General features: G+C 42.0%; 1 protein-coding gene across 2 annotated transcripts in view; it reads right to left on the bottom strand.

Moving 5' to 3' along the window:
• The window catches only part of MAN2B2 (mannosidase alpha class 2B member 2), an 87406-nt gene that overhangs the window by 11257 nt on the left and 49082 nt on the right, over positions 1-27067 (bottom strand). The window contains exons 8-15 of one of the 2 annotated variants that reach the window (XM_069070161.1): positions 26874-27064; positions 23059-23245; positions 21560-21690; positions 17590-17861; positions 11430-11621; positions 4351-4603; positions 1674-1784; positions 1394-1586 (exon numbers count right to left, since the gene is read on the bottom strand). In XM_069070161.1, coding sequence (XP_068926262.1) covers positions 1394-1586; positions 1674-1784; positions 4351-4603; positions 11430-11621; positions 17590-17861; positions 21560-21690; positions 23059-23245; positions 26874-27064 — 1530 coding nt within the window. The remainder of the gene's footprint in view (positions 1-1393; positions 1587-1673; positions 1785-4350; positions 4604-11429; positions 11622-17589; positions 17862-21559; positions 21691-23058; positions 23246-26873; positions 27065-27067) is intronic. The other variant, XM_069070169.1, reaches the window with a different exon arrangement.

Genomic DNA, 27067 nt, shown 5'->3' with positions numbered 1-27067 from the left:
ATTCTTCTCTACATAAATTTTAGCTATGACAGCAAATTATGATTCAAGTCTATGTAGGAGAGTAGGGTCAAAATAATTGCTATTTCATAGATCACTAATGAAGGTACCAGATTGTAACTAGCTGTTTCTTTCTTTTTGCTTTTTGGAGGGGGGAAAGCAGGGCAACTAAGGTTAAGTGACTTGCCCAAGGTCACATAGCTAGTAAGTGTTAAAAGTCTGAGGCTGGATTTAAACTCAGGTTCTCCTGACTCCAGGGCCGGTGCTCTATTCACTGCACCACCTAGCCACCCCTAGATGTTTATTTCTTTAAAAATTGCTTTGTTGTAACAAATTAAAACATAGCATTTGTTTCTTGGAAGAGCTATACCTAGGAAACTAATATTAAAGATGTATGTTATAATAGTAATAATATGAATAGCTAGCATGTATACAGTGCTTTGTGGTTTGCAAAGCACTTTACATGTTATGTCATGATAACAATGATGATAGCAGCCGACATTTATATAGCACTTGTCACGTACCAGACACTGAGCTGAGCGCTTTACAATTATTCTCTCATTTCATTCTCACAGAAACCCTGTGAGGCAGGTGCTATTATTGCCCCATTTTATGGATGAGGAAACAGGCAAGCGGAGGTTAAGTGACTCGGTCACACAACCAGTAAGCATGTAAGGCTGAATCTGAATTCAGGTCTTCCCGAGTCCAGGTCCAGCACTCTGGCCACTGTGCCACCTAGCTGCCTTGTTTTAAAAAAAATAAATGTGAAAAATTCCTGATTACTCATTTAAGGGAGCTTAAGTGGAGAGTCCTACTGAATTTCAGGCAAAACATTCCACTTGTAGTTCAGACTCTGAGAAAAGACCCACTATAAATTAATTATCTGGTGAAACAGCTACTGTATTTCCACCAATGTTCTGAACCTGAGTCTAAGTGAGAGCTGGAACACATGATGTTTGACCTTGGATAAAGTACTTAATCTTGCTGAGCCTCAGTTTCCTCTTCTGTAGAATGATCATAATGATGCTTTGAATACTTGCTTGTCCTGGTTGTTTTGAAGAAGTGCTATTTAAATGTGAGCACTTTTTACTTATTTCTGCATTGGCTAATGGGCTAACAGGAGGGTCCAGTTTGGGCATCTGGATGAACACAGGATTTATTACTACAAAAGAACTTTGAAATCATTTAGTTCAGTTCCCTCATTTTAAACAGGGGGAAACTGAGGCCCAGGGATAGAAACATATTTGCTCAGTCATACAGTGAGTGAATAGCAGGGCCAGGATTTGTCTTTAAACATCATACTCTTTCACCTATGTCACATTAGGAAGTATGTGACTGTATGATCTGTTTCCCAAATACAAGCTACTAGGTGTTTTGAAAATGGACACCTACTTACTGTGTAATTCTCCAAATATGACAACTGGTCTGTGCTCCAAAGCCATTCTACTCATCTGATACAGAGCAGTGGTGAGGGGCTTGGGTCCTAGGAGGAGCCAGAAAGTTGGCCGAACCACCGACGTATCGTTCAAAGTGAGGTTATAATTGAGGTCCCACTCAAAGTTGTTCCACAGTCTCCTATGTAGCATCACCTGTTAAAAAAATGTCATCCGGGCGGTCACTTCTTCCACTATCCCTCCTAACAAGCACCCCCAAAAAAAGGCCTTTCCTCCTTTTACCTCTATCTGCCCATTGCCTTGACTAGAGACACCATGTGATCTTTCCGACAGCAGGACAAGCCTCATCCTGTTATCCTCAATGAAAGCAGTCTGCACCATGGGATAGTAATTCTGTAGACATACAAGGCCAAGAAATGAAGTCAGCGACTTTGGGCAGAATGCAGCAATACCCCAAACCTATATGGAAGCTAAAGATGTCCGACAACCTCAATCACCCCAAGGTGGTACAAACCCAGAGGTAAACTGTTAAAAAGACCCAAGAGCCTCTTAATGAATTTTTATGAAACTCATTTATTTTAATCTATGGAAGCTATCATTAGACCTTTATTTATATTCTATTTACTCTTACATAAAATTTTAACAAGTCTAGGTATATGGTTAGAATCAGCAGATTAGAAAGAGGGCCAGGGAACTTTACAAGATGCAGGAACACCGACAGCAGTGTTCAATGAGAACTGACAGTGATAGAGGAAAGAGAAAAACTGTCAGAATCAGACAAGCCTGGCACGTTGGACCATTTAGTATCTCAGGGTATACAGCCCTTATGCTTAAATTTGGTCACATCATTCTTCTGTTTAAAAAATCTTCAGTGGATCCCTATTACATCTGGGATAACTCTTTAGCTTGATTTCCAAGGCCCTTCATAATATGGCACCAGGCTACCTTTCCAGCCTTATCTTATAATTTCTTCTCCACAGAATCTACACTCTCTGACTGCTGAGCACAAACCTTAGCTCACACAAGTCTCTATCCCTGGAATGTCTTTCTTTACCTATTGCCTTCAAAGCCCAATTCCAATGCTACCTCCTCCACAATATGGTTCCTGATGCCATGGGTCACCAACTCCCTTCCCCCAAGACGTCATATGTAAGTATGTTTTGCACCTTCCTATTGCATTAATGTATTTTTGAGGAGTACAGTTCTCTTAGTATGTGTCATATCCACTTATTAGACCGCAGAGCTCCATGTGGACAGGAACTCTAGATTTTATTTAAACTTTTTATTTAATTCTAGAATCTGCAATTGTCCTATGTATACAGTAGGTAACTTGTAAATGTTTGCTCAATGAATGAAAAGCCCCAAACAAATCATCAGACCTTCAGGTGTAATAAATGAAGCACTAATTAAAATGCTGAATCATTAAGGAAAGAATAGATTCAGATGAGCTTAAGAAGGCAAGCTGATGGTAAAGTATAAAATGATCCACTGTTTTCTGGAAAATAATTTGGTATTATGTGAAAAAAGTCACAAAACTGTTCATATTCTCTGACTTAAGGGTCCAAATAAATACTAGGCACATACCTCAAGGTAGGATGTATGTGTGTATGTGCGTGCGTGCATGCGTGTATGTATGTGTGTGTGTGTGTGTGATCATAGAAGCACTTTTTGTGGTAGAAAAAAACTGGGGAACTGATGAACAAGTTGTGACATGTAAACATAATGAAATACAATTCATCTATGAAAAACAATGATTACAAGGAATTCAGAAAAGCATGGGAAAATCTGGATTAAATGATACAGAAGTATGTGGAATAAGGAAAGCAAAAAAGAGAAAGACTATTCTAATATAACAAAAATAACACTAAAAGGTAGTTGAACTCATAGAATGATAAATCTTGGCCTCAGAGAATTGGTAATGAAAAAGTCATCTACTCTCTGTGGAGAGATGGGAGATGCTGAGCAAGGCAGGCATTATCAGATATGGTCACTGTGTCCCTTGGTTTTACTGATTCTCCCTGTTAAAAAGGAGAATTCAGTTGTGAGGTTAGGAACTAAAAAAATGTTTGTGGTGCAAAAATCAAAATACAGAAATAAAATTTTACTTTTTTTTTTTGGAGGGGGAAGGCAGGGCAATTGGGGTTAAGTGACTTGCCCAAGGTCACATAGTTAGTTTTTGTATTAAGTGTCTGAGGCTGGATTTGAACTCAGGTCCTCCTGACTCCAGAGCTGGTGCTCTATTCACTGTGCCACCTAGCCACCTCCCCCACTCCCTTTTTTTTTTTAAAGGCAGCTATATGGATGATACAGTTTGGAAAACTTTCTGTGCAAAATGGGCATATTAACTATGGTCAATGCAGTTACCTAAGGTGATTTCAGAGCAGTAAAATCTTACCTTCTGCTAGAAGCCTTAACTACCCCTCCTTCCAATGCTAATGCCTTCCCTCTAAGAGAATCTCCTGTGTTTCCTGTTTAGATCTTGTCTGTGTGTTGTCTCTTCCATTAGACTGTGAACTCCTTGAGGGTAAGTTCTGTCTTTTGACTTTCTTTTTATTCCCAGAGCTTAACACAGTGCTTGGGCCTCATCAATAATTGCTGACTGTTAACTGACTGAAGAGTGGAGCATGATAGGGAGGAAGCCCAGGATGAAAATAGGCCCAAATTTCCAAAGAAGGTAATGGTGTTGACTGTTTTGCTCAACAATACTTCTTGGGCATGAGGGTGGTGGGAAGGGGAAGGAGAGGAAAGTCTTGGAATGTGACAGTAATATATTAAAAAATTAAAAGTTCACACCAAGACAAGGAAGGTCTAATGCTTAGAGCTGTGAGTTTAGTTATATAACCTCACATATGTGGACCAAGTCATTCCTCTAGTGTCAGCCAAATGAGGCGCCTCTGTAAAGATGGGGTTCTGAGGAATCCTGAGATCTCTGACTTTCAGAAACTTCAATGATGCTTACCCGAGCCACGGTGTTATTCACATATGCTTTGTAAGTCCTTCTTTGCATCTGATAGCCATTATTGTCTGTATAAAGGACTTGGTGATTGTTTAAATCTGTGTTTGTCCTTAGGATTGCCTCTTGGTTCAGCTCCAAGGGTCCCACCCTGTACTCTTGTTCTATCCTGTGACACAGCAGTTTCCCATCATAACCCTCTGGGATATTGTAGATCCGAGAATAGACAGCATAGGTATAATCCTTTACTGTGAAATTTCTGTGAAATTAAAAAAAAAAAAAGAGTAGGCGAATAAATGAGAAACAAGTAAAAAACAGGCTGGGGATTGTGGGGAACCACAAGGACCCTTATGTGGAAGTGAGTTTTTTGGTTATTTTTGTGGGAAAATGTAGGAATAAAGTAAATTAGACTCCCCCCTCTCTCCTGAATAGTCCTGGTGACAGTTCTACTTACACTGGGGCCCTACCATATCCCTCCCCTGGCCTTGTGACATTTCTAAAAATTCTCATCTATTTTCAATTCCATTTGTTCTATTTCTGTATATCATACTGTCACTCCAAGGAACCTTTATAGTATCGGATGATTTTCCTTGTTCATGTTAGGTCTGGTTAGTTACTAGTTTAAATGGGCTTGTATGGCCTAAATATTTTTGATTCTTGACAATGGCTGACTCCAGCAGGCTAGTTTAGAAGTAATACCATTCCTCCTCACAAAATCTGTTAGAGTCTAAATGCCAGGCTGGTGAGATCATAGGCTCTAACCCAAGGTAGTAGCTGTAATGGTCCCCAATTATAGACCCATCTAGACAGTGCTTGTTGAATAAATGCTTGCCGAATTGCTGTTGTGTTATAAGGGCTTTACATATATCCTTTCTGTTGATCATTATGATAACCCTACGAGTTCTGTAGTGCACCTACCTTTTCATCTCCCCCAATGCCTAGCACAGTGCTGTGCCTCTAGCAAATGCTTGTTAAACTCAACTGAATTATGATTTCCATTCAGATAAGATGGAAAACCAAATTCAGAAAGCAGAGATGACTTGTCCAAAGGTCACATGGCCAGAACATGGTAGACCTAGGGCCTGAGCCCCTCTCCTGATTCCAAGTCCAGTGTTTTCTCTGCTGAAAAGTCAGGAAAACCAGACCTCATTCTCACTTCAAACATTTATTAGCTGTGTGATGCTGTAACAAGTAACAAGTCACTTAGTCAATCAAAAAGCATTTATTAAGGGCCTAGTATGTGTGAGGCTCTATCCTGAATGTCAGCTTCCTTACCTATCAAATGAGAATAGTGAGAACACCTACCTTGGGGGGGGGGAGGGGGAGAAGCCAAGATGGCGGAGTAGAAGCAGGAAATTCCAGGACTCCCCCCACAACCACCTCAAATACCTACAAAATATGACTCTAAACAAATTTAAGAGCTACCGAACCAACAAAGTGACTGAGAGAAACAAATCTCCCACTGAAGGCAGCCTGGCAGGCTGCCAGGAAGGGTTCATCGGAGTGCACTGGGAGCCGAGTGCAGTCCTGCAGGAGCTGCTGTGGCTCTGGCCCCAGGGTGGCAGTGGTGGCAAGACCAGACTTGAGAGAGTGAATCACCAGCAGCTGTGGCGGTTTCCAGATTTTTCAACCCATAAACGCCAAAAAGAAAGTAAAAGGTCAGTCAGAAACTCTGTTGAAAAGGAAGGGCACGTTCTGGCCCCTGCCCCCAAGGTAAGAGGTGGCCGGAGGCATGGCAGCTGCAGCAGCTGCTGTGTGCCTGCCTCAGGAGCTCCTGGCCTACAGATCACAGGGGGACCAAGAGACCATTTAGAGGGTAATTACTTTTGCTTTAACTTGCTTGGATCTGGGTCACTTTCTTGGGCGGTGGTCCTGGGGTAAGAAATGCCAGTTTGCCAGTGTGGTGTCTGTACAGAGGGCACCCTCCTCAGACCTCTGACAATATTTCTGAAAACCCCAGTGATTTAGGACAAAGCTCTCCTCTCTGGCAGCAGACTTCTACCATGGTAAAGAGCTCAAAAGTCAAGTAATTGACTGGCAACATGAGCAAGCAGAGGAAGCCCAAACAGACCATACAGTCCTTCTTTGGGGACAAAAAGGATCAAAGCATGGAATAGGAGGAAGACAATGAAGTCAGAACTCCTGCATCAAAAGCTTCCAAGAAAAATATGAACTGATTACAGGCCATGGAGGAGCTCAAGAAGGATTTTGAAAAGCAAGTAAGAGAAGTGGAGGAAAAACTGGGAAGAGAAGTGAGAATGATGCAAGAAAATCATGAAAAGAGAGTCAACAACCTGACTGAAGAAAATAACACCTTAAAAAACAGACTAACTCAAATGGCAAAAGAGGCCCAAAAAGCCAACGAGGAGAAGAATGCCTTAAAAAGCCAAATTTGCCAGATGGAAAAGGAATTTTAAGAATTCACTGAAGAGAATAGTTCCTTCAAAATTAGATTGGAGCAAATGGAAGCTAGTGGTTTTATGAGAAATCAAGATACTATTGAACAGATCCAAACAAATGAAAAACTAGAAGGCAATGTGAAATATCTCACTGGAAAATAGATCCAGGAGAGATCATTTAAGAATTACTGGGCTACCTGAAAGCCATGATCAAAAAAAAAAGAACCCAGAAATCATCCTTCAAGAAATTCTCAAGGAAGACTGCCCTGATATTTTAAAACCAGAGGGCAAAATAGAAATTGAAAGAATTCACCAATAGCCTCTTAAAAAAGATCCCCAAAAGAAAACTCCTAGGAATATTTTAGCCAAATTCCAGAGTTCCCAGGTCAAGCAGAAAATATTACAAGCACCCAGGAAGAAACAACTTGAGTATTGTGAAATCAGAATCAGGATAATGCAGGATCTGGAAGCTTCTACATTAAGGGATGAAGGGCTTGGAATGATATTCTTGAGGTCAAAGGAGCTGGGATTAAAACCAAGAATCACCCACCCAGCAAAACTGAGTATAATGTTTCAGGGGAAAAAATCGTGATTCAATGAAATAGAGGACTTTCAAGCATTCTTGATGAAAAAACCAGAGTTGAATAGAAAATCTGACTTTCAAATACAAGAAGCAAGAGAAGAATGAGAAGGTAAACAGGGAAAAGAAATCATAAAGAACTTATTAAAATTGAACTATTTATATTCCTACATGGTAAAATGATAATTGTAACTCACGAGACTTTTCTCAGTATGAGGATAGTCAAAGGGAATATATGTATATATGTATACATACACATATGTTTATATAGAAGGGTATATGTGCATATAAATACATATGTGAGTGTGTGTATATATGTGTACGTATATACATAGAGGCCATAGGATCAGTTGAATAGGAAGGGATGATATCTAAAAAATAAAATTAGGAGATGAGAGAGGAATATAATGAGGAGATAGGGCTCTAGAGACAGAATAGGGTAAATTACCTCATATAAAAGAGGCAAGAGAAAACTGTTACAATGGAGGGGAAGAACAGAAAAGCAAAAGGGAATGGGTCAACCTTACTCTCATTAAATTTGGCTTAAGGAGGGAATAACATACATACCAAATTGGGTATCATACCCTACAGGAAAGTAGGGGGAGAAGGGATAAAAGGGGGGATGATAGAAGGGAGGGCAGATTATGGGGGGAGGGTAGTTAGAAGCACACACTTTTGAAAAGGGATAGGGTCAAAGTAGAAAATAGAATAAGTGGGGGATGGGATAGGATGGAGGGAAATATAGTCATTCTTTCACAATATATCTACTATGGAAATATTTTGTGTAACTACACATGTATAACCTATATTGAATCGTTTTTCTTCCCAGTAGGGGTGGGTGATGAGGGAAGAAGGGAAAGAATCTGGAAATCAAAGTTTTAAAATCAAATGTTAAATATATATATATATGTTTTTTTTTTTTTACATGCAACTGGGAAAGAAGATATATAGGCACTAGGGTATAGAAATCCATCTTGCCCTACTAGAAAGTCAGAGGGGGATGGGGGAGGTTGTAAGAGAGCAGATTGGGTGTTTAGTAGGATCACTGTTTTGGGGTGGGGGGCAGGGGAAAGATGGGGAGAAAATTTGTAACAAAATCTTGTAGAAATGAATGTTGAAAACTAAAAATAAACAAATTAAACAAACAAAAAAAAAGAACACCTACCTTACAGGGTTGTTGTAAGTCTTGAATGAAATAATGTATGCTAATAACTTTCTAAATCTTAAAGTGCTATATAAATGTAAGCTATCATTAATGCTTCCTTGAGATGAACATCTTATATCAAGCAATACAATTATACCCTGGAGAAGTGATTCCAAGCTTTTGCATTTTTTTCTTTTAGAAAATATAAGTATTTTAATATAGGTGAGGTTGAGAGGTGATTTCATGTATATTGGGGGTGGGATTGGGGCTAATCCATGGAGGTCTGTCCCCTAAGCACATGTCACATGCCCTGCTCACCACCAAACCACATGGAGAGGTGTGATAAGATATCACAGAAGGGGCCACCTCTCTGATTCAGAGCACAGACACATATACTGACTGCTTCTGGTCCTCTTATCTGGTAATGAATATGGGCCTTCTTAGTTGGCCACTGAATGAGAACTGAGAGACAGACAATACTCTAACAGGGACAACTTACCCCTTCTTTCCTGCCTGGCTGGCTTGAGGAAGACATTTCACAGACCCCGAGGTAGGGAAAAGACTCATGCCCTTTCCACCTAGGTCAACATGTGGCTACCATGGGCCTCTGTGCACTGGTCCTTTCCTGTTCGTAGGTGAAGGAATATGTAACTAAGCCACAACCTCATGAATTTCAAAAGGCTGGGAAAGTGTGCTGCAGAAGGCTGGGGAGTTGGCATCGGTACCAGATTCTGAGGACAGCAGAGTCCAACGAGAAACAAAGTCCCCAGCCCACAGTTTGACCTAGCCAAGAGGAACTGAAGGCAGTTGAGAGAGAGATTGCAATTCACTCAACAGTCATGCCATATTCAGAAGTGAACTTGGTAGGATAAATGTTCTGTAGCAACTACTTTAAAGTTGAGCTCATACTCCCCAGGGTCCAAGGCAGGATGGGGGAAAAGTGTGCCTCCAAGTGTTAAAGGGAGGAGGAGTTTATACCTCTCTTACCGCTATATTTTCTCAGTAAATATTTTGTAAAAGGTAATTGATGTTAACTGGCTAAAGGAAACAAGGGGGCTAAGCGCTGGAGGTATCAACTGCAACAGATATTAGGGAAAATACACTGGAATGAAGGCTTGTGCTGATGGCATTAGAAAACCCTCAGGATCTCTGGAGGAGATGCGGCCTCTCTCATGGAACTGACTCATCAGAGTGAGCAGAAACTGAGAATAAGAATGCTTACAGCTTCCACTGATGACACAGGAAAAATTTCTGAATAGTGATTTGGACACCAGGCAATCTACTTATAATAACATGTAAAGAAACCATCAGAGAACAGCTAATATCTGAGAAGAGCAGATGATGTACAAAAGTGAAAAACAGAGCACAACCAAACAGCTTTGTCCACAGATAAACTTGGAAAGCATCAACACCCAAGGAAAGATAAGTGTTCTTAGGTGCAGAACCTGGGGTCTAGACTCAGATGGGCCACAAACCCCTCTCTGATGTTGAACAGATCATTTAAGGGTCTCAGTTTTCCTCAACTATAAAAAGCAGGAACTGTACCATAACAGGAATTTATAACCTGGAGCCATAAACTTTCTTTTAATTTGATAACTATATTTCAGTTTTATTGATTTCCTTTGAACTCATTTGCATTTTTTTCATGTATAGAAAAACATTAATCTGAAAAGGGATCCCATCCCTAGGCTTCACCACCCCACCCAAGCAGTCTATGATACAGAAAGGTTAAGAATCCTTGGCCTAGACCAACGCTTCTTAAACTATGCGTTGAGACCACACAGTTTAAGAAGTGCTGAAGGTGTCTCAAGTGAAAAAAGTTTAAGAAGCCCTGGTCTAGGTGATTTGGAAAATGTCTTCCAGTTCTAACATCTTTTGGTGCACTCTATAAAGCCCCTTCTGGATCTGGCATTCTATGGATTCTTCCTCTACATAAGCAGCAAGCCAAACAAAGTCATACCATATTCCCCAAAGTGACTGGAAGGTTTCCTCCACATTGCCTAGCCCTTAGTCATTTCCAGTTTCATTGTTTCCCTTCTGTGGCTTAATTTACGTATTATATGTACAATGACAATTTTATCTGACGATGTAGTCACACATTTAGAATATGTTAGTGGAAAAAGCACCGTACAAGCTACCTGAATGCAGGGACAACTGCTCATTTTAACTCAAGTGTCTGGCACGATTTCGTGTGCAGGGAAGGTACTTAATAAATGGTTACTGAATTGAGGGGACTTAGAATGAGGAGATTTGAGGTTTGAGTTCCTTCTACACTATTTATTGGCTGGCTGACAGTAATTTGAGTGTCAGTTTCCTTCACTGTAAAATGGGTATGACCATGTTGTACTACCTTCCCCTAGCACTTTATAAAGATAAAGGTATTTCTAGGATTCTAAAGCTGGCAGAAGAGAAAACTAAAGCCTAGTGGGAGAAATGACTTGCCCCAAATCAAACACTGAGTCATTGTTGCAACTTTTATATTTATTCTCCCTGCCCACCTCATTGAGTTTTGGGGAACATCAAATGAGTTAATCTATATTAAGTCCTTTGGAACTGCAAGGAGCTACACAATCAAGCAAATAATACTCACATTACTAGACTACTTGAAGGTTTTCAAAACTTTGCAATTTATAGGTGAAGAAACTGGGGCCCTATGAGGTTAAGTGATTTGTCCATGGTCACACAGCTAATCAGGTCCTGAGATAGGATTTGGATCTGGGGGTCCTGATCTGAGGCACTATACTTGATCTACAAGGTCTTGGGGATTCTTGGCAAATCCTTATTTAAATAGACTGGTCTCTGATTTCAATTTCATAAACATTAACTCATTAAAGAGAAGACTGTTTGAATACTCAGACTGAAAGGCTAAGCTGGCTCCCTGGCTTTAAGCAGTCTTTTAGATTGAAAAGATTGCTCACAAGCAGAAAGTGAAAATGGTCCAGTCTGCAGCCTCCTACCTTACCTGTAAAAATACTGCCGGATCTCGGTCACTAGTTTCCCAGCCACAATTTCCAACCCCACCACATCTGATGCTTGAACTGCCGATCCATCTGGGGTAAACAAATAGTTGTCTGAGATTGGTCCGTGCTCCAAATCTGCATTCACTTTATACTGCAGAAACTGCTGGGTGACTTGTACAGTCTGGTTACTCTCCCTGTAAAGATACAAGAGACCAACCATTTCTTGCTCATTCATTATTTTCACAGAAAGATAGGTAGCAACCCGAGCAGAATCATCTGCTGTGTAAACACCACTGGACTGAGCACGAGAGCAAGTGTTTATTAGGTGATGACTTTGTGCCAGGGGCGCTGCTAGGTGCTGGGGATACAAAGAGGAAAATGAAATGATCTCTACCCTTAAGGAGCTTACATTTTACTGAAGGAAACAAGTAAGAGTAAGTCTATGCAAACCATAAACAAAGTGATGGCAAAGTAATTTTTGTAGGGAGGCATGGGGGTTGGGGAGGTGTGCGGGGAATCATGGGTAAGGATCCTGCAAGAACTCGCACCAAGGCAAGGATTCTCAGAGCCATTTCAGGTGTGTGGGGGAGCCCTGAAAATGCATGGAAAATCACATGTGAAGAAGAGCAAGAAAGTCACTCCACAAGTAAGAGGCAGGCAGTACAACGTCGTGCAGGGAGGCCTGGAATCCTAGTCCAAAGGTGTGGAGGGGTCGCTCTGCCTCCCATGAGACATTAAGCGAGTCAAACAAATGGGAGTCGGCTTCCTCATCTGTAAAGTGGGGATAACACCTCACCTGCCAAGCTCCCAGGTCTGTGGATGGGAGGAGGCCAGGCTCTAGGCACACAGGCTGTCAAACATTAATTGGAAACTGGAATAATATAATAATTAAATTTAATTTTTATAATTAACATATTAATTATATTTATATATTAATATGTTAATTTATAATATATAAATAATTTAATAATTTAATTTAATTTAAAAATAAACTGGAAACATAAATTCACTCTGTGTATCTGTAAGACGCCAGGGAGTCAGAAAAGACCTGGGAATGTGAGAGCTAGAGAAGAAATGCTAGAACATTAGTAGTTAATACAGTGCTCAAAAGCTCACAGACTTTTTAAGGCCATTTAAGCCCCACAACAATCCAGTGAGGTACTGGGGGAAAGGTTCATATTTTGTAAAGGAAGTCACTCCCACAGTAAGTAACTCTCCCACAGCTGTACAGCTAGTGACCTAGAACCAGGATTCTAAGTCACGTCTTCTTGATTCCAAGTCTGACACTCTTTTCTTTGCACCATGATGCCTCCCACAGAACCTAGAATGTTAGCGCTTACAGATGATTTCATCTAACAGGCTCATTTTACTGATGAGAAAACAGGCTATGGGGGCAACCAGGTGGTGCAGGGGGCAGATAGGTGGCAGTGAATAGAACACTGGCCCTGCAGTCAGGATGGCCTGAGTTAAAATCTGGCCTCAGGCACTTGACACACTTACTAGCTTGTGTGACCTTGGACAAGTCACTTAACCCCAATTACCCTACCTTCCCCCCTCAAAAAAAAAACAAAAACAAGACAGAAAATAGGCTGTGATTTATACCAGGTCACCCACATGCTGGGACAAAGACCTGATTCTCCTAACTTCCAATTTGGCATTCTTTCTCCAATTCAATACACATTTGAGTGGCTACTGCATGAAAGGCCCTGGGGAGACACTATGCTGTACTGTGAGGATACAAGGCACCACTTTGTATCTTAGTTACTGTAGGTACTTAATTACAGTCTACAGTTAGCCCTAAGCATTTTCCTGTTTATGTCCTACCCCAGTAGCTGTCACAGGTTGTACAGGAGGTGTGAAATATGCAACTTAGAAGTTGGATGGTTTTCTGACCTCAGTAGAACCAGACTGGAGTGTCCGTGTGAACTGATGGCTAGCCTGATGGTGTCTAACCACATGTTGGGTGAACTGATGAATTGGATTGTTCCGATAACATCTGTACAGGCAGATGCTGTGAGATTTCTCAGAAAACTGTCCCTCCCAACCTCCCTAGCATATACTATATGGTGTATACTGGGTGGCCAAGAGCCATTAGAGAACTGAACTGAAGATACTGTCTGCAAAAAGGCCTTCAGGGTGAATAGCTCAATGCCTTGGGCTCTGTTAGGTGTCTCTTTTCCATCATCTTTGAGGGCCAAATCAGACTAGTGCTCATACCTTAAGAATAACAGCTCAAAGAGTATCTGAAGTCTTAAAGAAAGGGCTCTCAAACAGACTAGGTCTGCAGGCTAGAAGTGCAGGGACTATTCATGGCTCTGGTCCCACTCTGATTAGCATCAGAGTTATGATCTGTCCTGCCTCTGAACTCTGGCCAGTTCACCTTGCCTTGGGCAACCTGGCTGCCCCTCACCCCCTCTTTCTGTAGCCTTGCCATATTAATGTTGTGCTCAGTGAGAACCCCTGCTCCATTCAGCTCACCGCAGCTCAGAGCTTCTGAACTCAAGAGATCCACCAGCTTCCACCTCCCCAGCAGCAGAGAGTACAGGCATGCGCCACCCTGACCATATATAAAGGGCTTTTCCACACCCCATCCCTGTGAGGTGGGGAGTATATGTATTATTGACTCATATTGTGTCAGGAAACTGAGGCTTGGAGAGGTCAAGCAAATTACTTACACTTAGTCTCCTTAGATGTGTTACAGTGAGAACATCAACCCAGGTCTCCTAATTATCAAACTAGTGGTTTTGGTTTTTTTTAGCACTATCCTATTTAAAAAAAAATCTTTTTAGTTTTAAATTACGATCTTAACGCATTCTAATCAATAAAGTTGTTTTTTATTGCATTTTATGGTCTAAAGCAGAGGTGTCACCGATTAAAATCTAATTAGGAAACATTTAACAAAATAAATGAAAATATAGTATAACAAGTATAATATGAATTTGTAGTTTTTAAAGTCAACATACAGCCTGCAGAGATGCTTCCATATGAGTCTGACACCATTAGTCTAGAGTGCTTTATTGCATTTTATCTCCCTACTCTGAATTGCTGACCTCCCTCCAAACCCCTGCTACCCCCTTTCTCTCCCTCCCCTCACTGCTCCCTCCTACTCTGCCAAAACTCACCAGTTCATGTTGAGGCCCTTCACAATGAGACCTCCTTGAAGGCCAGTTGGTCTGACTCTGTGTAGTAGAGGGGAAAAGCACCCCCTGGACTGAAATGCCAGCTCTCCCCCCAGACAATTCCCATCACTTCTTGGCCTGTTTTCTCATCTGCAAAATAGGGAAGATCCTCTGGGCACAACTTACCTCATGGGTTTTGCTGTGAGCATGGGACGTTGTAAACCTTAAAGCAGGCCAGAAACACCATGTTCTTGTTACTGCCAGGGCATCTTCCTCCCACCACTGATTACACTCATGAAACAGGTGAGAGACTAAGGTCTGGGGACTTTCTGAGCTCTCATTCTTGCTAGTACCCCTAACCACCCTGTGCCATATTCAGAGGACTGAATGCAAAACACCTCAGTAAAGCATAGTAGAAATAACGCTGCAATGGAATTAGATGCCTGGTCTCTGGTCTCAGCTGCTACTGGACTAAGATGAATGATCCTGGGCAAGGCATTCTTCCCTCTGAGCCTCAGGATTCTCACCTTCCAAGTAGAAGGGTGGGTCTAGAACAATGGTATAAAACTCAAATAGAAACACCATTGTTTAGTCATTTTTCACTCAGTATCCGACTCTGTGACCCCTTTTAGGGTTTTCTTGAAAAGATGCTGAATTTCTTCTCCAGTTCATTTGAGGAAACTGAGGCAAACAGGGTTAAATGACTTGCCCAGGGTCACATAGCTAGTTAAGTGTCTGAGGCCAGATTTGAATTTGGGAAGAACTTCCTGACTCCAGAGGTGTATCCATAATGCCACCCAGCTGCCTCTCAAATAGAAATAGGACCACTAAATTGTACCTAAGGATCCCTTTGGGCTGCACACTGACTTAAAAAAACACATATTAATATTACCTATGCTCTATTATATTTTTATTTTATTAAATACTTCCCAAATTACATTTAATCTAGTTCAGGCTGTAATCAAGAGTATCAGGCAGCTTACGTGTTTTGACACCTCTGGTCTAGAAGAATCTCTCTTGGTCCCTGCTATATGAGAATAACAGTATTGTATATGTGTTTGATTTCTTCTGCTAGACAGAGAGTTTTTGGAGGACATAAGTGGTTTTATTTATTCTTATACTTCCCAAGTACTTATCTTAGTACTCCAAACAAAGCAGGGGCTTAATAAATGTTTGCTGAAAAACAAACAAATAAATAAATAGTTTGCTGAATGAATGACTGGCCCTCTGAGGTCCTAAGTCTGACATTTTATGTGTCTAGCCTTCTAACAGTTCTAATTAAGAATAAACTGTCTAATAATGGTGGTTATCTTTTAAAGACTTCTCTGCCCCCAAATATTTCTCCCTGCTATCTTTTTTTTTTGGAGGGGCAATTGGGGTTAAGTGAATTGCCCAAGGTCACACAGCTAGTTTTTTGTGTATGTTAAGTGTCTGAGGCCAGATTTGAACTCAGGTCCTCCTGACTCCAGGGCTGGTGATCTATTCACTGCGCCATCTAGCTGCCCCCTTCCCTACTATCTTCTGAAATTCTTTCTTTGAAATTCTACCTTTGCATTAAGGAATGGTAATACACAATTACACTTAAAAGGTTTAATGCATTCATTCAGAATAAATGTTTATACCTTAATGAGGAAGAGTTCATCAGATACTTTCCTTCAGGACAGGGAATGGATGAAAACCACAGGGGTTAAGGTTTTTCTTTTCCAGGAGAAGAAAAGAGATATCAAAAATCTAGGCATTATCTGGATTAGGCAGGCCTAAGTATAGCACCATAGTAAGGGCTGGGGACAGATCGTTTCAGCTATAAACGCTGGGTTTTAAAGATCCAAAGATCTAAATTTGAATCTCTTCTGGAACCTACTAGCTGTGAGATCGTGGATAGTTCATTTTCCTTCTAGAAGCTTCTTTGTATGTGTTATGTTTCCTTAACAGATAAAAAGGCCTTAAGATCTATGAGGACCAAGACAGTGTCGCTGCATTTACATTTTTATCTTCCCCAATGCCTAGCTAAGAAATCTGTTTAGCAAAGAGACAGTTTGTTGGCTGAGGCAGTTTCTAGATTCTTTTGGTCTCTTAGTTGTGATGATGATTTTACAGTGGCTAAGGGTCTCTTTAAAAAAGGAAAAGTCAGAACCTGGTAAGAAATTGGATATAGGGCATTAAAGGCAGGAATGAAGCCAAGATTTTCACCTTGGAAATGGAAACAATAATAATGCCACTGATAGGCAACAAAATGAACCCTTCTTGAGGACAAAGCCAGTCATGGTTTTATCTCTGAATCGACAGAATTTTTAGCACAGTGCTGGGCATACAACAGGCACTTGATAAATTTGTGTCAAAAGCCTGATGAGTTCAACAGTTTGAAAGTAGTTTACTTTTTTTTTTTTTTACCACACTTATGATTTGTCTGGGGTAACACAGTCAGTGTGGGCCACAGATGGAAACTGAATTTCAGTCTTCCTGACTAATAGACCAGGTCTCGATCTACTACACTGGCCTTCCACACACTTAGCTTCTCCCTGTGCCCTGGCAATTCTTGAAGACTAAGGTGCAGAGAGGTGCCATTCTGCACTGGCAGAAGGAGTTTCTCCACTGGGTTTTTCCTGAACCATTGAACTCACAAGCCCAGTTAAAAAAATGTACTTATGGTGATACCACATAGTAGAAAGACTATGCATGGTACTCACTGTCAACAGATCTGGTTTAAGTTATGGCTCTGATACTGCTGACCACAGGTAAGTTACCCAACTACCTCTCAGACCCTCAGTTTCCTCACTTGTAATACATACGAATATTTTCACACTTCCCTCATGGAACTGTTGTGAATAAACCTTGTAAAACTTAAAAGGCACCACAGAAATGCTGAGTTGTGGTTATTAAAAAAAGCCTGTGACTCACATAATATATATTTCTCCAAGAAATAAAAACCAAATGAAGTTTCTTTTTGCCTGAGGACCAGTGGTCTCTAAGAGGAAAACCACCTCCTTACCATTTTAAAGCCAATAGATGCCAGCAAGAAGCCCAGATAAGCCAGGTGACTCACCTCTCGGTGATGCTGTGCATTAAATTGGTGTCTTGGTCCATAAGAATAGAATAACACTTGTTTGTCACAGGAAATAGTCGCTTGCCAGAGTAGGGTGAAGACTTCTCAGACTTCCTACCAAACTGGAAGATTCTTGCAATTGAGGTTGACTCTGAGTAAACCGCTTCAGATTTGTTGATTGCCTTAATGTAGTAACGCTGGTAACCGAGACCCTCTATGGTGGCCAGAATGTACAAGTCATAGGTGGACTGAGACACAGCTGAGTTCTGGATCTGCAAAGAAAGAGTAAGAATGGTTAGATAATTTAGTCCTGGTCTGTCCCATATGGCTGAATCTTTCAGGGAGATCTGATAAGTGCTGTCAAATGAGGTAGGTGCTACAAGACAAGCCAACAAGCATTCACTAAGTGTCTGCCTATTTCATTCACTAAGTTAGCCTACAGTGCTAAGCACAGGGGGAACAAAGAAATGCAAAAACAATTCCCACTTTAAAGGAGCTCACGGTCTAACAGGGGAGGTAACACACACTCAGCTATGCAGAGACAAGAGAGAGAAAGAATAATCCTGCCAGGAATCGGCTAAGCTCACTGGCCGAGGGCTGGAAGACTCCATCCACCTCTTTGTCTTTGGAAGCCCAAGGCCACATCTGTCCAACTCTGCATGTCTCCTTTCTGTCGATGACCTCCAATTTATGTTCCACCCGTCTTGTTTCACACGCTGTACATGTTCTCTTTCCCATTCCACTGTGAGCTCCTTGTGAGCTGGGACTGTCTTTTGCCTCCCTTTGTATTCCCAGCCCTTAGCTCAGTGACTACTGGCACACAGTAGGCATAATAAATGCCTGCTGACTTGAGAAGGCGTTACCTGAGTTGAGCAAATGTGACTGTGACCTTCCAAAAATGAAGATGACTGGGTTTTCAGACTATACAAAGGTGAACCCAACTGACTTCTGGCTACGTTCTAGAATGTATCATTAAAGGAATGTTTTAGGCACATCTAGAAAGTACAGCTGTGATTTTTGAGAGTGAGAAGGGGTCCACTAAAAAACAAGTTGTACCCCGGGGAAGACTTATATGAACTGACACCAAGTGGAGTGAGCAGAACCAGGAGGACACTGTACACAGTAACAGCAATACTATAATGACAATCGAATGTGAAAGATATAGCTATGCTGATCAATAAAATCATCCAAGACAATTCCAAAGGACCCATGATGAAAAATGCTATCCACCTCCAGAGAGAACTAATGAACTCTGAATGCAGACTGAGGCACACTTTCTTTATTTTTCTTGGGGCTTTTTGTGTTTTCTTTTGCAATATGGCCAATGTGGAAATATGTTTTGTATGACTGTGTGTATAAGTGATATCATATTGCTCACCTTCTTAATGGGTGAGGGAGGGTAGAGAAGAGAGCAAATTTGGAACTCAAAATTTTTAAAAACGAATGTTAATTTTTTTTACATGTAATTGGGAAATATTTAACAAAATAAGTAAATAGAAAAAAACCCCAACAGGCTGCAACAGACTAACTTCATTTTCTATTTTGAATGGGGCACTAGATTTGTAGGTTGGGGTGATAATAGACATGGATTATCTGGATTTTAGTGAGACATTTAATAGTGTCTCACGAGCTCCTTGTGGGGCAAAATGGAGATATATGGAGTGGATGACGGTATCAACGAGCTGGATTTGGGAAGTGGTTGAAGACCAGATCCAAAGAGCAGTAATTCACACTGTAACTCAAAAGAGCTTGTAGCTTTGAGCTAAAACTTAGACGGCCCTTTACAATTTGCAAAGAACTTTCTATAATCATCTCCTTTGAGCCTGACAACAACACTGTGTGATTCCAGGGGTTCTCTCTTCACTCTTAGACCTCTTTCAACTCACTCTTGGATTCCTTAAAGACAATATACATTGCAGTTTAGGACGATGTTGGATGTCTGATGGCACAGTGGACAGAATGCTGGGCCCGGAGTCAGGAAGATCTGAGTTAAAATCCACTTCTGACACTTACTTGCTATGGGACCCTAGGGAAAGTCACTTAATATGTATTTGCCTCAATTTCCTCATCTGTAAGATGGGGATAATAATAGCACCTACCTACTAGAGTTGTTAGGAAGATCAAATGAGATAATAATGGTAATGTGCTTGGGCCAGTACCTGGCAAACAGGAGGAGCTATATAAATGCTTATCTTCCCTACTCCCCACACATCCTGGGGAGCCAGACTTTGCCTGGTATTCCTAGCTGCCTTTTTGTGTTTTTAGGCTCCACTTTCCAAATGATTTCTAAGGTTTTAGAAGAGAAGAACCCTTTCTTTTCTTCTTGAATCCTTCAAAGAAGGAATTCAATGAATGTATGTCTAATTGGTTTGGGGGAGTTGAACCTAATGCTAATCACTTCACCATGACTACTTCATTTTCCGAAGCTTGAAGGCTTTCTGTCTTCACAAGTTCCCTACTGAAATGCAGTAACTGATGATGAATTTCCTAGTTATAAATGAAAGTAAGACACAGGACAATGAGCCAGGGAAAGGATTAAGGAAAGAAGGTGGGAGGCAAGATTGTCACTCTACAATGTCACCAAAGGCCAGCTCTCCAAGAGACTGAATTTTTGAACGTGCTGAGATTGGGGAAGCCATTTCCCCACACTAAATATCATTTTCATCTGTAAAACAAACAGGATGAACCAGCTGATCGCAAGGGTCCTTTGCCAATTCTGATATTCTATGTTCTGTGATAACAGTGGTACACATTTATATGGCACATTAAAGGTTTTGTTTTTCCTTAGAGAATCACAGGATTATAGATTTAAGAGACCTTAAAAATGGGGAGGCTAGGTGGCGCAGTGAATAGAGCACTAGCCCTGGAGTCAGGAGGACCTGATTTCAAATCTGGCCTCAGACACAACACAAAAACTAGCTGTGTGACTTTGGACAAGTCACTTAACCCCAATTGCCCTCCAAAAAGCAAAAAAAAAAAGAGAGAGACCTTAAAAATCATTGGCTCTAATCCTTTCAGATGAAACAAAAGGAAACTGAGGCACAAATAGGTTAAGTCAGTCAGTGAATGAACATTTGGTACCTACTACATGCCAGGCACTGTGCTAAACAATAGGTTAAGTGACTGGTCCAGGGTCTCACAACTACTAAGTGCCAGAGGCATGACTGCACCCTCAGCTTCCTCACCCCAGTTCCACCGCTCTATCCACCACACCATACTGTCTCTCTGTCTACGCTCTACTGAAATAACACCTGTGAAAGTGAGTTTCACAGCACTTTAAGGAGCTGTTTTCTTCTAGGACCACAGGATCAGATTTACTGTGGAACAGCCCTTAGAGGTAATTCAGTCCAGCACCTCATTTACAGGTCACAGAGGTGAGTGAGCTGCCCAAGGATGTGGAGCTGGAACCCTTCACTTCAATGCAGGCTTTCTACTTCTTCACATGGCCTAGAATGCACACAGTACCCTTCCTCACTCGAGCCCCACAAAGCATATCATGACTAGGGTGAGGAGACCTGGTTCCTGGTTTAAACAGCAGGCCTGGGGTCATCCAGTTAGTAAGAGTCTGAGCAAGGAGGCCATCTCACCCCTGGGGCACCAGGCCCAGGGTCTGACCACCCGTGTTCTCAGGGCTCTTGCAGATCCAACATTCGGTGAGTCACCAGACAGCACAAAGAAGAGTTGAGTCAGAGCTGGCAGACTCCGGTCCGAGCAAGGAATCTGTTACTAACTCTGACCTCTGGCAAATCATTTTACTTTCTGGGCTTTGGCTTGGGCATCTGTAAAATGTGAATACTTCTACTTGTATTACATCCTCTACAGGGTGGCTAGGGGGTCTTTCGTTTAGGAGGGGCAGAGTGGGGTAGGCTCAGCCCTGAATCCTATGGTCCACGATCTAAGACTCCAGATCTTCTTCAGGACTGGGGGCAGCAAACTTAAGGCTTGGAGGAGGGAGCATGAATAATGATACCTGGGCAGGCACAGGATGTCCAAATTCATCTAAGACCATGACCCCTGGAGAACGGACGGTAACAGTAACAAAGGTGGTGATGGTCCAGGCCAGGGGGTTGTAGACAACAGCACATGGCTCCACTTCAGAACCTTTCCAGAAAAGACAAAATCAAAGGCCTCACTTACTGACAGTGAAACAACAGCCAAGCCACCCAAAGGAGAAGGGGAGCGTGAAGCTTACACAGGCCTGCTGTCTGCATAAACTAACAGAACCAAGGCAAAATGCTCACAGACACACATACGTGTGTGTACGCTGGTATAACACACAGCCCGAGTCTCTGCCACAAGCTCTGGGCCCACAATACCAGCTACCTAGCAGACATTTTGATCTGGATGTCCTTTATGCATCTCAAACTCAAGGCATCCAAAACAGTACTCGTCTCCCCCAGCACCTATGCCTCCTCCAGACTCCTCTATCTCTGCCCTAGCCCCCCAAGTCTGTAACTCTGACCTCATCTTTGCTTCCTCTCACACCACACCAAGAACTGCCAGGTCTTGCTGGTTTGACCTCTATAACACCTCACCCTTCACCCACCCTCTTCATCTCACCTGGATTAATGCAATGGCTTTCTGATTGGCGTGACAGCCTTGAGTCTCTCCCCATTCCCACCAGCCTCCATAAAGCTGCCAAGGGGATCTTCTTAAAGCACAGGACTGAGCAGGTCACTCCCCTTATCACCCCCAGGGTCTGTTACTACCTTCAGTACCAGATACAAACTCCTCTCCTACTCCAAGTCCTTCCAGACTGGCCCCAACCTGCCATTTCTGCCCCTTCACAGACTCCATGATCTAGTTCAACTGGCCTTCTTCTAATTCCCTTTCACTATTCCTGTGCCTTTGCATGGGCTGTTCTGCATGTCTGAAATGCACCTCCCCCTTATCTCTGCCTCTCATATCTCCCCATCTCCATCTTCTATGGGGAATCTTTCTGATCCCCTCCGGCAACTAGTGACCTCCTGCTCCTCCCTCCCCCAATCACCCTGTGGCACTCTGGTATCTGCCTATATATTTATTGTCTTCCCTGATAAGACTGTAAGTGCTAGAAAATAAAGAGTTTTTTCACTTAATTTTTGTATACCCAGGGCCTGACCCCGTGGCTGCCACATAGGAGATGCTTGATAAATACTTGTTGGCTGAAACAGGCAAACAGTGGCCCAGAGAGGGGAAACTACCTGCTCAAGGTCACACAAGTGAAGGCACAGGTGAGATTTGAACCCAAGTCTACTGACGCCAAATCCAGAGTTCTTGCCATGACACCATGTAAGGAGGGCAGATATTATTCATCCCCACTCTATAAGCAAGGAAAATGAAGCTCCAAAAAGTGAATTAACTCCCCAGGGTAGAGATGGAAGTCAAACCCTAGAATTATGGTTTTGCACCCACCACCCCACACTGCTCAGTTGGTTCCCCCTATTAGCCTGTGGCCTCCTGAGTGGGGCAGCTCTCTGGAATAGACACCTTGTTTGCCTGAATCTCTATCAGAGACACCAGCTTGTAACTCTTCTTTCTTCTCTGCCCGGAACATATCAAGGATGATGGATGCCATTAGCTTCTCTACAGCAACCATTCCTTCCATCAGGTTGTGCATGTACATATCACTCACTTTGGGGGACTCTGTCCCTGTTATGCCATCATGGTGTTGAACCTTTAAAAAAATACAGTTATAAAAGATGAGTTTAAGTAAAGATGGCCATTGATTTTTCCTGAACTAGAAAATATTAAATGATGCGTTACAGGTACTCCAGAAATTGGCCGACAACTTTATTTTTTGATGCTATAGACAGCTGAGGTGTGGTGGACAGCTCACCATGAGGGCAGTAAGCAAACCTGGCTCTGGAACGGACTTGACTGAACTCTCTCTGTGACTTTGAGAAAGTCACTCAATTTCCTCAAATGTCAGAAGAGGGGAACAGACTTGAGAGTGTCCCAGAGGTCACATGAAACGCAAACATTCTATATTCTAGTATTCTCCCAGCTCTAAAATTCTAAGATATCATATATGATGCAAAACAGAATTTAAATTCAGCAAGAGGAGCTCACCATCTGAAACAAAGCTGGTTAATCCTTTTCCTAAAGTAAAATATTTTCCTAATTTGTTTTTAAACATTTTAATTAAAAAAACAAACTTTAAACATGATGCTCCCCAGTCCCAATTCCATTGCCCCTAAGCAAAAAAAAAAGCTCTGCTTTATTGTTTTTTCCTTTTCTAATTTATTTACTTTTAGTTTACAACATTCAGTTCTACAAGCTTTTGAATTCCAAACTTTCTCCCCCTTTCTCTCCTTCCCCCTCCCCCCCATGGCAGCATGCAATCTGATATAGGCTCTACATACACCCTCACACCAGATATTAGTCAGGTTGTATGAACAAGGAAAGTTCTACTTTAAAGACAGGAATCAACAATAAGACTTGGAGGGACCTTAGAGACCGTTAACTCCAACTTCCCCACTTTCCAAAGAAGGAGACCAAGACCCAGAGAGCAGAAGTGCTCAGCTCTACTACATGGGGATGGATACTATACCATCTCCCCCAGCAGCAGCAATTTCATCAACATAATTTGGTGCTTATAAAAATGCTCTACGACGGGGAGGCTAGGTGGCCCAGTGAATAGAGCGCAGACCCTGGAGTCAGGAGGACCCGAGTTCAAATGCGGCCTCAGACACCTAACACAAAAACTAGCCGTGTGACCTTGGGCAAATCACTTAACCCCACTTGCCCTCCAAAAAAAAAAATTCTCTATGTCAATTAAAGCATCTGAGTCTCACAATAACCCAAATAAAAAGGTAGTGCAAACACTATCAGCCTCATTTTACAGATGGGGAAACTGAAGGAGGCCTGAGAAGTGAAGCAGCCTGCCCAAGACTAGAATCTGCTCCTTACCTGATGGTTTCCACATTTGTCACCGAGGTGCTCAAAGACACTGTTCTGTGCCTGATACAAACTAGGGGCTTAGTAAATGTCTGATGACTGATTCACTATAGAAGCACTGATGTTAGGTTTGCGGTCCCACAAGTGGCTGCTTCCCTGTTAAATGGCTGGGCTGGCCTAGCTGGTTGCTAAGATTCCTCCAGCCCAGTATTTGAAGAATCTTTCAAGATGCTATAGTACATTACAAAAAGTATTATTATAGAGAGACTGCGGAGTCTAATGACACTGCTGTTAACGATAAACTTTCAGTATAATTCTAGGTGACCTCTAGACCAGTGTTTCCCGAACCTGAAGAATAATGTAGACCTATAATCTCCCTTCTTTACTGCTGGCCATTCTGCCCTTGGCAGATAGAAGCTGGTGCAAGGATGTAGGAAGAACGGGAGAGGATTTACAAGAGAGGAACAATACTCAAGAGATGGAGTCAGCTTTTAAATCTTTTAGGATTATTTTGATTTCATTGCCATAGGGGACTCCCCAATAAGGAAAATCCCCTTATCAACACAAACTGGAAGCTGCTTTGTGACCTGAGGGTTGCCTGGGACACTGGGAGGTTTAAAGACTCACTCAGGGTCATTTGGCCAATACGTGTGAGTCAGCACTTGAATTCTGGCTGTCTTGACTCTGAGGTCGGCTCTCTATACCATGACACCAAGCTAGTCCTTGGGTTTATAGGTTTTAAGGAGTACTGGAAATAAAAGTTTAAGACATCAATAAATTTTGGGTGTGGACTGGTCGTTTGGGAAATTCTTATCTATGCCATCCCAAAGAGAGGGCAATTCTTCTAGACAGTGAGCACAACTGAGGTGCCCTTGGGCATTCACTCTGGTTTATGTGAACAATATCATGCAGCTGTATCTTAGGGAGAAGGTACAGTGGATCATACTTGTCATCCCTGCTACCAGGGAAGCTGAGGCTACTGGACTGCTTGAGCTGAGAGTTCTGAGCTAAAAGCTGACTGGGTGTACCCACTTACCACTGGGTAAGTCCATTACCAATATGGTGATCTCCTGCAGATGGGGGAATTCATTAACTTAGCTTTGCGACATTTTGTTAGCTATATTTCAATGTAATTGGTTGCCTTTTAATTCTATGCATTTTAAAATGTTCTTGGGGTGGTTAGGTAGCACAGTAAATAGAGCACTGGCCCTGGAGTCTGGAGGACCTGAGTTCAAATCTGGCCTCAGACACTTAACACTTACTAGCTGTGTGACCTTGGCAAGTCACTTAACCCCAATTGCCCTGCCCTCCCCCTTCCAAAAAAAAAAAAGCAAAAAAAAAAAATATTCTTCTGTGAACAGGTTCACAGGCTTTACCAGATTTCTAAAAGTACTCATGACATTAAAAAAAAAGGGGGCTGAGAACCCTGATCTAGTCTAAGACAATTCCAAAGACTCATAGTGGAAAATGCTATCCAAATCCAGAGAAAAAACTATGGAGTCTGAATGCAGATTGAAGCATGCTATTTTCTCTTTCTTTTGCTGTTTTTTTTTTCTCTCATGGTTTTTCCTTTTTGTTCTGATTCTTCTTTCACAACATGACTAATGTGGACATATGTTTAATATGATCACACATGTATAGTCTATGTCAGATTGCATGCCATCTTGGGGAGGGGGGAGAATTTAGAACTCAAAATCTTATAAAAGCAAATGTTGAAAACAACAAAAAAAAAGGATCCTGACCTAGAACCCTAATTGTCCATACAAACACAGAGCCAAGGGATTGTGAAATAGTCACAAACACTATATGAAATCATGGGAGTATTTGGAGTTGTGATTTGGGATGCTACTCTGCCTCAAGGAACCCAAATTAAAATCCTGCTTCTGCCACTTACTGTCTAGGTAATTAGGCAGAAAACCTAATTTTCCTGGTCCTTGGTTTCCTCATCTCTAAAATCAGGGGTGTGAACTAGTGAGCTCTAATGTCTATTCCAACTCTGAATCTGTGATCCTCTGAGGTCTTCACCACTTCAAACAGGTTATGATTTCCTGGGTGCAGCAAGTGTCCTCACTATAATCTGTGAACAAAACATTCATCTTCAACAGCCAGCTCATGCATGTGCTTCTGCACTTAATTAGACTGATGACAGACATGCTGTTTATTCCTGGGCTCGTACTCAGAGCTTCTCCAGCATGGTGGAACCTTCCAGGGGGCCTTCTTCTGGCAGTCTTGGAGAAGCCAGGGTCACCTTGACACCAAGATAAGACACCAGAAGGGGACTGCTATCAAGATGATGACTGTTAGTGGTGCTGTGGGTGATGCCATCAGGAGCCCTCCCCTTAGCTGAAGAAGGAAGAAAAGGTCCCTCTAGTGAAGGTCATGTTTGTGTGAAGACATTATTTTACCTCTGAAACTGCCCACCGAAGCTTCTGCAGCTGCTCCAAGGACTCAGGCGTAGACAGAGGACCTTGAGGGTTCTGCCGAACATACTGAGTGAACATAGACTCTCCAGCATAAAGACGGGAGCTTGCTCTCCGGGCAATCCCTTTCAGTGAGCTCCGAGAAGTATAAAATCCAGTCCAGCTTTGAAATGGCTCTA

The sequence above is a fragment of the Petaurus breviceps genome, unplaced genomic scaffold (genome assembly GCF_028583685.1).
Source record: "Petaurus breviceps papuanus isolate PSGF00001 unplaced genomic scaffold, PetGlider_PUasm1.0 140, whole genome shotgun sequence".
In the NCBI taxonomy this organism is placed as follows: Eukaryota; Metazoa; Chordata; class Mammalia; order Diprotodontia; family Petauridae; genus Petaurus; species Petaurus breviceps.
Note: the sequence above shows the minus strand (reverse complement) of the source record. Positions and strands in the feature narration are given on the sequence as shown.